This window comes from Capra hircus, chromosome 2 (genome assembly GCF_001704415.2).
Source record: "Capra hircus breed San Clemente chromosome 2, ASM170441v1, whole genome shotgun sequence".
Taxonomy (NCBI): domain Eukaryota; kingdom Metazoa; phylum Chordata; class Mammalia; order Artiodactyla; family Bovidae; genus Capra; species Capra hircus.
In genome coordinates, this window is record NC_030809.1 from 101,639,216 (window position 1) to 101,651,984 (window position 12,769).

The 12,769-nt window shown below is 36.2% G+C and overlaps 1 protein-coding gene across 8 annotated transcripts in view; it reads left to right on the top strand.

Annotated features, from left to right (window-relative positions):
* Window positions 1–12,769, top strand: part of SLC4A10 (solute carrier family 4 member 10) — a 352,866-nt gene that overhangs the window by 294,732 nt on the left and 45,365 nt on the right. For all 8 annotated transcript variants that reach the window (XM_005676049.3, XM_005676051.2, XM_018063730.1 and 5 more), the window contains one exon: window positions 9,034–9,139. In XM_005676049.3, the coding sequence (XP_005676106.1) occupies window positions 9,034–9,139 (106 nt within the window). The remainder of the gene's footprint in view (window positions 1–9,033; window positions 9,140–12,769) is intronic.

A 12,769-nucleotide genomic window follows, 5' to 3' on the forward strand; every position in this document is an offset into this window, starting at 1 on the left:
TTTGGAGTCCCAAAAAATAAAGTCTGACACTGTTTCCACTGTTTCCCATCTATTTCCCATGAAGTGATGGGACCTGATGCCATGATCTTTGTTTTCTGAATGTTGAGCTTTAAGCCAACCTTTTCACTCTCCTCTTTCACTTTCATCAAGAGGCTTTTTAGTTCCTCTTCACTTTCTGCCATAAGGGTGGTGTCATCTTCATATCTGAGGTTATTGATATTTCTCCCAGCAATCTTGATTCCAGCTTGTGCTTCCTCCAGTCCAGCGTTTCTCATGATGTACTCTGCATGTAAATAAAATAAGCAGGGTGACAATATACAGCCTTGAGGTACTCCTTTTCCTATTTGGAACCAGTCTGTTGTTCCATGTCCAGTTCTAACTGTTGCTTCCTGACCTGCATACAGGTTTCTCAAAAGGCAGGTCAGGTGGTCTGGTATTCCCATCTCTTTCAGAATTTTCCACAGTGTATTGTGATCCACACAGTCAAAGGCTTTGGCATAGTCAATAAAGCAGAAATAGATGTTTTTCTGGAACTCTCTTGCTTTTTCCATAATCCAGCAGATGTTGGCAATTTGATCTCTGGTTCCTCTGCCTTTTCTAAAACCAGCTTGAACATCTGGAAGTTCGCAGTTCCTTATGCATCTTCTATCTGGATTCTATCCATTATTTAAAGTGAGGTATTGGAATCTCCTAATATTATTGTGTAATTATCCATCTTTCCCTTCAATTCTGTCAGTGTTTCCTTCCTATATTTTAGTGCTCTGCTATTAGGTACATATATCTTTTTAATTGTTGTATCTACCCAATTAATTGACTCTTTTATTATTTATCATGTCCTTCTTTGTCTCTTTTGACAGTTTTTGACTTAAAGTCTATTTTGTCTAATATGATTATGGCCCACCCTGGCCCCTGGTCTCTTTCAGTTACTATTTGCATATTTTTTTCTATACTTTAACTTTCACTCTATGTGTGTTCCTAAATCAAAAATCTTTTCTAGATAGCATATAGTTGGATTTTTTCTAATCCATTTAACCACTCTATATCTTCTGATTAGGGAGTAAAATCCATTTACATTTAAGTAGTTATTGATAGAGAAGAACTTACTATTGCCATGTTGTTAGTTGTTTCTGTCTTATATTTATCCTTCACCCCCTTTCCTCTCTTTTTTCCTTCCTTTGTGTTTTGTTGATTTCTTTTGGTAGTGATATGTTTTGATCCCTTTAAATTTTCTTTTGTGGATGTTCTACACAAAATGGTACTTTCTTGATGGTTACCATGGGGCTTACCTAAAGCATCGTATATTTACAACAATCTATTTTTTTTTTAATTTTTATTTTTTTTTAATTTTAAAATCTTTAATTCTTACATGCGTTCCCAAACATGAACCCCCCTCCCACCTCCCTCCCCACAACATCTCTCTGGGTCATCCCCATGCACCAGCCCCAAGCAAGCTGCACCCTACGTCAGACATGGACTGGCGATTCAATTCTTACATGACAGTATACATGTTATAATTCCCATTCTCCCAAATCATCCCACCCTCTCCCTCTCCCTCTGAGTCCAAAAGTCTGGTATACACATCTGTGTCTTTTTTCCTGTCTTGCATACAGGGTCGTCATTGCCAACTTCCTAAATTCCATATATATGTGTTAGTATACTGTATTGGTGTTTTTCTTTCTGGCTTACTTCACTCTGTATAATTGGCTCCAGTTACACCCATCTCATCAGAACTGATTCAAATGAATTCTTTTTAACGGCTGAGTAATACTCCATTGTGTATATGTACCACAGCTTTCTTATCCATTCATCTGCTGATGGACATCTAAGTTGTTTCCATGTCCTGGCTATTATAAACAGTGCTGCGATGAACATTGGGGTACATGTGTCTCTTTCAATTCTGGTTTCCTCGGTGTGTATGCCCAGAAGTGGGATTGCTGGGTCATAAGGTAGTTCTATTTGCAATTTTTTAAGGAATCTCCACACTGTTCTCCATAGTGGCTGTACTAGTTTGCATTCCCACCAACAGTGTAGGAGGGTTCCCTTTTCTCCACACCCTCTCCAGCATTTATTGCTTGCAGATTTTTGGATCGCAGCCATTCTGACTGGTGTGAAGTGGTACCTCATTGTGGTTTTGATTTGCATTTCTCTAATAATGAGTGATGTTGAGCATCTTTTCATGTGTTTGTTAGCCATCCGTATGTCTTCTTTGGAGAAATGTCTACTTAGTTCTTTGGCCCATTTTTTGATTGGGTCGTTTATATTTCTGGAATTGAGCTGCAGAAGTTGCTTGTATATTTTTGAAATTAGTTGTTTGTCAGTTGTTTCAGTTGCTATTATTTTCTCCCATTCAGAAGGCTGTCTTTTCACCTTGCTTATATTTTCCTTTGTTGTACAGAAGCTTTTAATTTTAATTAGATCCCATTTGTTTATTTTTGCTTTTATTTCCAGAATTCTGGGAGGTGGATCATAGAGGATCCTGCTGTGATTTATGTCTGAGAGTGTTTTGCCTATGTTCTCCTCTAGGAGTTTTATAGTTTCTGATCTTACATTTAGATCTTTAATCCATTTTGAGTTTATTTTTGTGTGGGGTGTTAGAAAGTGATCTAGTTTCATTCTTTTACAAGTGGTTGACCAGTTTTCCCAGCACCACTTGTTAAAGAGATTGTCTTTACTCCATTGTATATTCTTGCCTCCTTTGTCAAAGATAAGGTGTCCATATGTGTGTGGATTTATCTCTGGGCTTTCTATTTTGTTCCATTGATCTATATGTCTGTCTTTGTGCCAGTACCATACTGTCTTGGTGACTGTGGCTTTGTAGTAGAGCCTGAAGTCAGGCAAGTTGATTCCTCCAGTTCCATTCTTCTTTCTCAAGATTGCTTTGGCTATTCGAGGTTTTTTGTATTTCCATACAAATCTTGAAATTATTTGTTCTAGTTCTGTGAAAAATGTGGCTGGTAGCTTGATAGGGATTGCATTGAATTTGTAAATTGCTTTGGGTAGTATACTCATTTTCACTATATTGATTCTTCCGATCCATGAACATGGTATATTTCTCCATGTATTAGTGTGTTGTTCAGCATCCTTTTGTTTGAGCTTGATGGAATCCCTTTAGCATTTCTTGTAGGCAGTTATAGTGATGATGAACTCCCTCAGCGTTTGTTTTTTTTCCTTTAAACATGGGAAGGTTTTCTTTTTCCTTCATTTTTCAAGTACCACTTTTTTTTTTTTTTTTTTTTGGCTACATATAGTGTTCTTGGTTGGCAGTTTTTCCCTTTTAGCACCTTGAATATATCATCCCACTGCCTTCTGGCCTGTAGAGTTCCTGCTGAAAAATTCACTGATGGTATTATGGGACTTCTCTTGCACATGGTGATTCACTTTTCTCTTGTTGCTGTTAGAATTTTCTCTGTATTTCTCTTTTGACAGTTTGATTATAATGTCTCTTAGTGTGGATTTGTTTGGATTTACTATGGTTGGAATCCACTGGATTTCTTAAATATGGATATAATTTCCTTCCTTAGTTTTGGGAAGTTTCAGGGCACTATATCTTTATATAAGTTTTCTATCACTTACACTCTTTGTTCTTCCAGGGTCCCATGATGCATATATTGATTTGCTTATGATATCCCATGTGTTCCTCAGACTTTATTCACTCTGTTTCATTCTTTTTTCTGATCTAGTCTTCTGACTGGATGATTTCAAGTGACTTGTCCTCAAGTTCACTGATTTTTTCTTCAGCTTAATTGAACCTAGTGTTAAATCCTCCTACTGAATTTTTTTACTTCAATTATTGTATTCTTTCACTCCAAATTCTCTGTTTTGTTCTTTTTAATACTTTATTTTTTGCTGATATTTATGTGTCATCTTGATCTCATAGTGTATCATTATAATGGTTATTTTAATTCTCTGTCAGGTAATTTATATGCCTCCATTTCTTTAAGATAAATTTTATTTATTTTATTCTTTTGTACAGAGAGGCAATGGCAACCCACTCCAGTACTCTTGCCTGGAAAATCCCATGGACTGAGGAGCCTGGTGGTCTGCAGTCCATGGGGTCGCTAAGAGTCAGACACGACTGAGCGACTTCACTTTCACTTTTCACTTTCATGCATTGGAGAAGGAAGTGGCAACCCACTCCAGTTTTCTTGCCTGGAGAATCCCAGGGATGGGGGAGCCTGGTGGGCCGCCGTCTATGGGGTCGCACAGAGTTGGACACGACTGAAGCGACTTAGCAGCAGCAGCAGCAGCATTCTTTTGTATGGGCCATGTTTCCCTGTTTCTTCATGTATCCCATAATGTTGTTTTAGGATTGGCACACTTGAAATAAAAGCCACATCTCATAGTCTTTATAGACTGGCCTTTTCTTAGAGGGAAGGGAATGCAAATTCTTTGAGCCTGTGTGTGCAATTTCTCAATTAGGTAGAGCTGGCTGATTTCTTTTTCCAGGGACTCATAATTTTTTGCTCTACCTGGGGTCACTCTGTCGTACTGCAAGTTCTCTGGTTTTACGATGTGTGTTGGTATTGAGTTGTGTCTAGTTCTTCATGACCCCATGGACTATAGCCTGTCAGGCCCTCTGTCCATGGAATTTCCCAGGCAAGAATACTGTAGTGGAGTGCCATTTTCTGTTCCAGGGGATCTTCTTGACTCAGGGATTGAACCTGCATCTCCTGCAGGTCCTGCATTGGCAGGCAGATTCTTCACCATTGCGCCGCCTAGGAAGTCCTGGTTTTTCAGTAGCAAGCTGCTATGATGTCCCTTGTTCTCAGAGACCTCCAGATGTCTGCTGTATGCTGACTCCTCATCAGCAGCCTGAATTAGGTGAGACAGATACCAGCCCCTTCTGCATTCTTCTAAAGAGCTTGAACATCAGACATATGCTCCTTTCAGTCCTTCCAGAGGGAGAAGCCTCAGATTGTTCTACCCCTAACTGCATTGAGCCATCCTAGTCCCTGAATGCCAATTTACCCATTCTTCTTTGTTCTCAGTGGCACCAAGGCATCCAGACTACAATGGTTCTGTCAGTACTCTGAATTAGACAAGACAGTTACCAGTTCCTCAGTAGCCCTCTGAAGAGCTGGAATGTCAGATACAGCGTCTACTTTTTTCTTCACCCCCAGGGTAAAAAGTGTGAGCCAGGTTATTCTCTACCATTGCTGAGCTGTGCCAGCTTAGAAAAGGGGCTGAGGCAATTGAAGTGAAATTGCTCTTCTTATCCATTTGAATGTGGCTTTTCACAGCTTTGCATTCTGGTATGGCAACATCTTGACTAGAGTCTAGAATTCTCATTGCAGTATTTGGAACGTATTTTGTTAAATTGCAGTTTCTGTGGGGGAGAGAGTGGAACTTTGCATTCATCCATCTTGTGATTCACTCCCTCTGTGATTTGCTCTTGGGCTCTGCTACATCTGCCATTCTGAGAGTCCTTTCACTGCTCTCTTAGGTTGGAAGCCCTCTTTCCTTCATCCTATATCTTCTTTGTTTCCTTACAAGTTATGCTTTCTAATTAATGACACATGCACAAAAAAGCTAGAATCTGCAAAGAATAAACATTTTTTTTTCATTCTTCCTTACATTTGATTTGATGATTTCATTCGATAAAGACCTCTAGGTCCAAAGTAATTTTGCCTTACAGTGTTGATGGTATTGCTTAGAGAAAAGACTGAGTCTATTCTTGGAGTGGTATGTATGTAAGTCTGTAGCAGTTGGGGATGGATTTCTGGTATCAACTATTGTATAGTCAAACTTTAAACTAGTACTCATGTTTTTGGCTTCCTCTTTTTACTCTGTTTCTTTTTTGAGTATAAACTCTTCTCTTAGTCAAGACCCTCCTTGATATTTTACTCATCAGGACAGCTCCCTCTTTTACTGCAGTTGGAAGAATATATATATATACACACACACATATATATATCCTATATAAATTTATAAATTTTATTTTTATATATAATTACATATATCTGTTTATATATAAATATATACATATATTTATGAGTGAGTGAGTGAGTAAGAGAGCACTACCTAGGTTTTAAATTCTGGCTCTGGAGTTTCTAGCTGTGTAAACTTGGCCATGTCACTTGTGTCTCGATATATTCATGTGACAACCTAGTTTAGGGACTAAATTAAAAGGTACTGTTATTATTGCTCTTCTGTTCTGCTTTTTCAAAAATCCTATTTTCATATGACTTTCATATTCTGTTTGTTTACATATCTCTCTTTTTGATGTATCTCCTCGTGTCTCTTTTTATATTATTCCTTAGCTTTGTGAATTCTAGGTCATAACAAAATAAACGTGTATTCAGTCCTCTTTTTTAAGCTAGAAGCCAAATCTGATTTTTAATTTTAGAAAATAATCAGTGATTTAATGGTTTTAATGTAATTTTAATAATTTAAGCTATTTTTAAAATGAAATTATTCTCTCTATTCATATATTATCTTTACTATATTTGCCTAGTGATCTAATAATGACCCAGAGTCAAAATTGAATGGGAATTTTCTTTCTTTTGATAGATTCTTAGTAATAGTAGTGAAACTATTTTAATGCTGGTCAGAATTTAATTCTCTTTAAAGAATTGGAAACAAAAAAGAATATCAGCATGTTAGAGAAAAGCCTATTGTTCTTTTTTGTATTACATCAATTGAAAGTTAACAGTTTTATTACATCTTATGAAAAACCAAAAAGTGAACCAGAAAATAATGATGATAATCATGATGATGATAGGAGCAACAATTACAAAATGCATAAACATGTACATGCCATGTAGTATATATCATGTTACGTATTCTTCATAATAGCTCTACTAGGTAGGCATTTCAGTCCTCATTTTACTTTATGAGGAAACCAAGGTTTAGAGTGCTTAAATAACTTGCCCATGCCACACAACCAGTAAAGCACAGAGCTTTCTGATACAAAGGCCTGTGTTCTGTGATTATGTACAACTAATCCAGGACTTTGGTATGGAGCAGAGGCAATGGCAGCCCACTCCAGGACTCTTGCCTGGAAAATCCCATGGACAGAGGAGCCTGGTAGGCTGCACTCCATGGGGTCACTGAGAGTCGGACACGATTGAAGGACTTCACTTTCACTTTTCACTTTCATGCATTGGAGAAGGAAATGACAACCCACTCCAGTGTTCTTGCCTGGAGAATCCCAGGGACGGGAGAGCCTGGTGGGCTGCTGTCTATGGGGTCGCACAGAGTCGGACATGACTGAAGTGACTTAGCAACAGCAGCACTCCGGGACTTGGGAACCTATAGATTTGAACAGATTGCATTAATGAATGACTATTACTACCTTTCAAAGACCTTTGTTTCCCTTTTGCTATGTCTCCTCCTTCTGATACCACAGTGGTCACTGCAGCTACTCATAGTGGCTAATACTTCCTTCTCTCATTCCCTTAAAATCCTCATTAACAACTTTCTCATTGGACTCCTCTGTGTTTTTAGTGCCCCAGTCCCAAGTGAGTCCAGGTGAGAATACTCTAACCATCCTTAGTGAGAAAAGGTGCAGGCCTGTCTGTATTGCTCAAGTCAAGTAGAATTTCTTATAATAATAGACACTGAGTACGCTTTGAAAAATGAATGAGTGGTGATAAAAAAGAACAGACTAAAATTCCTGATGTAGAAAGAGAGACTGTAGCTCAGGCAGAGGAATTTATCAAGTAGAAACTGTAATATGTTTTCCTATAGAAATAATAGTAGTTGAGTTCTACAGTTCAATTGATATCACTAAAATAGCAGTCCAACCTATTTTTAAGTTTTGTAGTATTTGTGGGTTAACCTGGGAGCCCAAATACGATTTTTATCAAATGCTTCTAGAAGAAAATGCTCTCTGAAGGGCAAATAATAGACAACGAATTTTTTAAACAAACCATTTGTAAATTGAAGTTAACATCTAAGACCATTAACTTGTTGATAATCTTTGCTTGTGTCTTCTCATTTACTTACAAAGTTATAAAGAATGTGATATCAAAAGCTGTTTTTTATTACATAGTAGTAAGAATTGCCCAAATCTTTCCCATTCTTTCTGCTCTTACCCTCAGCATTCGTCATGTTACCTTGTATGTAGCTGTTGTTCAGTCACTCAGTTGTGTCCTACTCTTTGCAACCCCTACTCTTTGTGTGGACTGCAGCAGGCCTGGTTTCCTTGTCCTCCACTATCTCTTAGAGTCTGCCCAAACTCACGCCCATTGAGTCGGTGGTGCCATCCAACCATCTCATCCTCTGTTGTCCTCTTCTCCTCCTGCCCTCAATCTTTACCAGTATCAGCGTCTTTTCTAATGAGTCGGCTCTTTGCATCAGGTGCTCAAAGTATTGGAGCTTCAGCTTCAGCATCAGTCCTTCTAATGAGTATGGGGATGACAGAGAATTGATTTTCTTTTCTTACTGGTTTGCTCTTACCCTCAGCATTTATCTTGTTACCTTGCATATATAGTAGCTATTCAAAAAGTTTTTGCATATTGATTGTTTGAGTTTTAATAAGACTATCACTCATCACAAAGTATATCCTGAGATACACAGGGTTCTTTCTTCAACTTAGCTTTAATTTAAAATTACATAGCATAATTCTAAGTGATCTTTAGAATATGAAATATATATATAAACATATATATGTTTTTACAATATTAATAAAAATACATAAATTATAAAAATACATTTGGATGTTTATCATTTTTTCCCACTTGACTTATAATTTAGGGGTAAATGGTTGTTGTAAGATTTAGAAAGCATCTTGATTTAAAAGGCCCCCAAAGCCTTGTGTTCTAACCTATACTTTAAAAAATTTCCTCTGACTGGAACAGAGAAGGAATGACCTCTCATTCCAGGAAACATTAAAAATGCTCTAATGTCCTAGTAATATATCTATCATATGTCTGAAAATAGTGTGTTTTGGAATATTTAGGATGACCGAACTACTTATCTCTCAGATGGAGGAAGGGTGTGATTGGGGAAGAAGGACTACTTACACATCTATTTTAAGTCTGGTCACAAAAAGATACTTATTTCATAAAAGACACTGTTTTGTCTTTGCAGATGTAACTGTGTGGAGCCACATAATCCTAGTAATAATACATTGAAGGAATGGAGGGAGTCCAATATTTCTGCCTCCGACATAATTTGGGAGAACCTAACTGTTTCGGTAAGTGAAACATGTCTTGAATCTTATTACTATAAGGTCTTTTTTGACATTTTGAATGTTAACATTATTGCCACTAAGGCAAATTATTTTAAATAAATACTATTACAAAAGTGATAGTTTTATTTCATCCATTCAAATATGCATAAGTTAACTGGGGGTTTTCCTTCGTTATTAAGCTTTTCCAATAGTTAGTAGTCCTAAATTACTCTAAAAGCACACATATATGGCATAATGTGACTAGATTAACTGAAGGCACATTAAGTAAGAGTAATGTTGACCTAAATTAAACCATATGACAGAACTAAGTCAGCCTTCTGTGTAAAGAATGCTTTTACTTCACTCCGTAATCCTGCTCCAGCTGTTCAGAATATGTTGAGGGGGAGGGGATGTTTGTTAATATTTTGGTATAAATATTGAACTTTTGGGGAAAACCAAAGTCACTTTTCTTAAAATTTTGGCGTCTCTCTCAGAAAGAGTTTTCTTACTTCCATTTTCTCCTTATCTTCCTTCCATTTAAGAAAGAGAATGACACATATTTTTCATCTATCAAAGTTAAATCTTGTACCTTTAAACAACCTAGATGTCCATCAGCAGATGAATGGATAAGAAAGATGTGGTACATATACACAATGGAGTATTACTCAGCCGTTAAAAAGAATTCATTTGAATCAGTTCTGATGAGATGGGTGAAACTGGAGCCAATTATACAGAGTGAAGTAAGCCAGAAAGAAAAACACCAATACAGTATACTAACACATATATATGGAATTTAGGAAGATGGCAATGACGACCCTGTATGCAAGACAGGAAAAAAGACACAGATGTGTATACCAGACTTTTGGACTCAGAGGGAGAGGGAGAGGGTGGGATGATTTGGGAGAATGGGAATTATAACATGTATACTGTCATGTAAGAATTGAATCGCCAGTCCATGTCTGACATAGGGTGCAGCTTGCTTGGGGCTGGTGCATGGGGATGACCCAGAGAGATGTTGTGGGGAGGGAGGTGGGAGGGGGGTTCATGTTTGGGAACGCATGTAAGAATTAAAGATTTTAAAATTTAAAAAAAAATTAAAAATTTAAAAAAACAACAACAACAAAAAAAAAAACAATAAAAACATTTGTCTTTTCTTTTTTTAATGATATCTTTTTTCCCCCCTCATAGTTGAATATCTCTGTTTTTCTTAATCTCTTGTAATATTTGTGCATACCTATTTTCATCTATATTTACATCCTTTACTTCTGGTCAAATCTCATAATTGAAAAAATACAAAGATTCTGCTTTTAATAAGTATTAAAATCTGAGTCATTCTAGTTTCTTTTCTATTCTTCTCAGTTACAAACATTACAGTCCAAAGCTTCTGCCAATTTACCTACCTGTATAAGCTCAAATCCCATTATAACCATCAGCATAAAACTGTATGAATTCTAGTTCATTTCATGAGAAACACATTTTAGTAAGTGAGCCGGTTAGTGATACACACAAACCTTTTTTGTTGTACGATTATAAAACTCTAAACATAGTTCTTACAAAAGTACTTGACCTGTTGCCTATTTTTCTCACTTTTCCTCATTAAGTATTTTTTTCAGAATCAAAATTTTTAAAATTCCACCTTTGACCTATATTTTACTACCTTTCTTCTTACCCTAGTCATTTGCTCTAAAATGTCTTCACTTTCATTTTTTTTCTGTTATAGTTAACATTTATTCTGTTGTATTTTTCCTTAGAAAAAAGATTACCAAACTTCTGAGAGCTCATTTAAGTTGTCCAATAAAAGAAATGATGAGCTGAACAAGAAAGAATGCTACAGTTGTTCAGAATTTAGACATGGTTGATCCATTCAGCAATGCATCTTCCATGTATATTCCCCTTTTATAAACTATAAGGATATTATGTTTTAAGAGTTCCTTGCTTTTGTCCCTCATCTTGGTGTCCCCTACAATACACTTACCCAATAATTTCATCTCTAAATTATTTAATATGATAATTTACTCTGTGTTTTATAGTCTTGAATAATTTCATATTAAAACGTGTCCGACTCTTTGCAACCCATGGACTGTAGCCTACCAGGCTCCTCCCTCCATGGGATTCTCCAGGCAAGAGTACTGGAGTGGGTTGCCATTTCCTTCTCCAGGGGATCTTCCCGACCCAGGGATCGAACCCGGGTCTCCTGGATTCCAGGCAGACACTTTAACCTCTGACCCACCAGGGAAGTCCAATATCTATTCCATATAGTAGCAAATCCTGAATCATACATTTCTAAGAGACTCATAGCACAATTGATCTACTTAGGCATGAGTTAATTTTAAATATTAGAAGTTTTAGGGTCAAGCAAAGCACAATGAAAAATACTTTGCAATCAATCAAACAAAGCAAATCTAATCCTGAGGTGCCTTTTTTTTTTTTTTCTTTGTTAAGTTCTGGCAGTCTGGCAGAAATTTTAATATTATTTTTCATTAGGTAAAAGCACTGTTTACAATAAATAATTGCTAATCTTGACCAGAAGTAGCACTTATCACCAAAGGGTATTCTACATAATGAAAAAAACTTACAATTTTAAGTCATTGAGGGCCATAACGATTTGTCTTAATTGTTATTCTATTTTTTTTTTGAGCATAACCATCAGGATCATCAAAAGCATTTTATTAATTTTATTAACAGTGCTAATGGCTGTTATAACTAGTTTTGTAAAAATGGTCATGTGATATTTACTGTGTATTAGTCACTTGATAACTTTTAATTGAATTGTTACATAGCTCATGAACTTTAATTTTTACCTTGCTAACTCAGCAATGGCAAGAACTTTAGCTTTCTTTGATTCTCCCAAATAACTGTATGCATAGTAAGTGTTCAATAAACATTTAATGATTATTTTGAAAAGCAGTCTCAAATCGAAGATTTACTATTTAATGTAAATGTCTTGGTTTATTTTGTTTTCTAGCTTTATTGAGGTATAATTGACAAATAAAAATTATATATTTAAGGTATAAAAGATATTTTGATGAATGTATACAAGGTGAATGGTTACCACAATCAAGCTAATTAACACACATATCACCTCACATAAGGAACCTTTTTACTTGGTGAAAACAATTAAGATCTACTCTCCCAGCAAATTTCAATTATTTAATGCAATATTATTAACCATAGTCACTGTGTTATACACTAGCACTTCATAGTTTATCCATCCTGCATAAGGGAAACTTTGTTCCCTTCATCCAATATTTCCCCATTTTTCCTCTCTCCCTAGTCATTGGTAACTATCATTCTACTCTCTGCTTCTGTGTTTGACTTTTAGCTTCCACATAGAAGATAAATCATACAGTATTTGTCTTTCTGTGTCTGGCTTGTTTCGATTAGCATGTCTTACAGGTTCATTCATGTTGCTGCAGTGACATTGCCTTCCTTTTTAAGGGTGAATGATATTCTATTGTATGTTTATACTACAGTTTCTTAATCTATTCATCCATTGAAGACATCTAGGTTATTTCCATATCTTGACTATTGTGAATAATGCTTAATTCAAGTGTTTTATAGCAAGCTAGAGTACTTAGGTTTCTATGTTTATATATATATTTTAGCAGTATATCAAAATCTGTCATTATAAGGAATTCCTAGACAAGGTTTAAA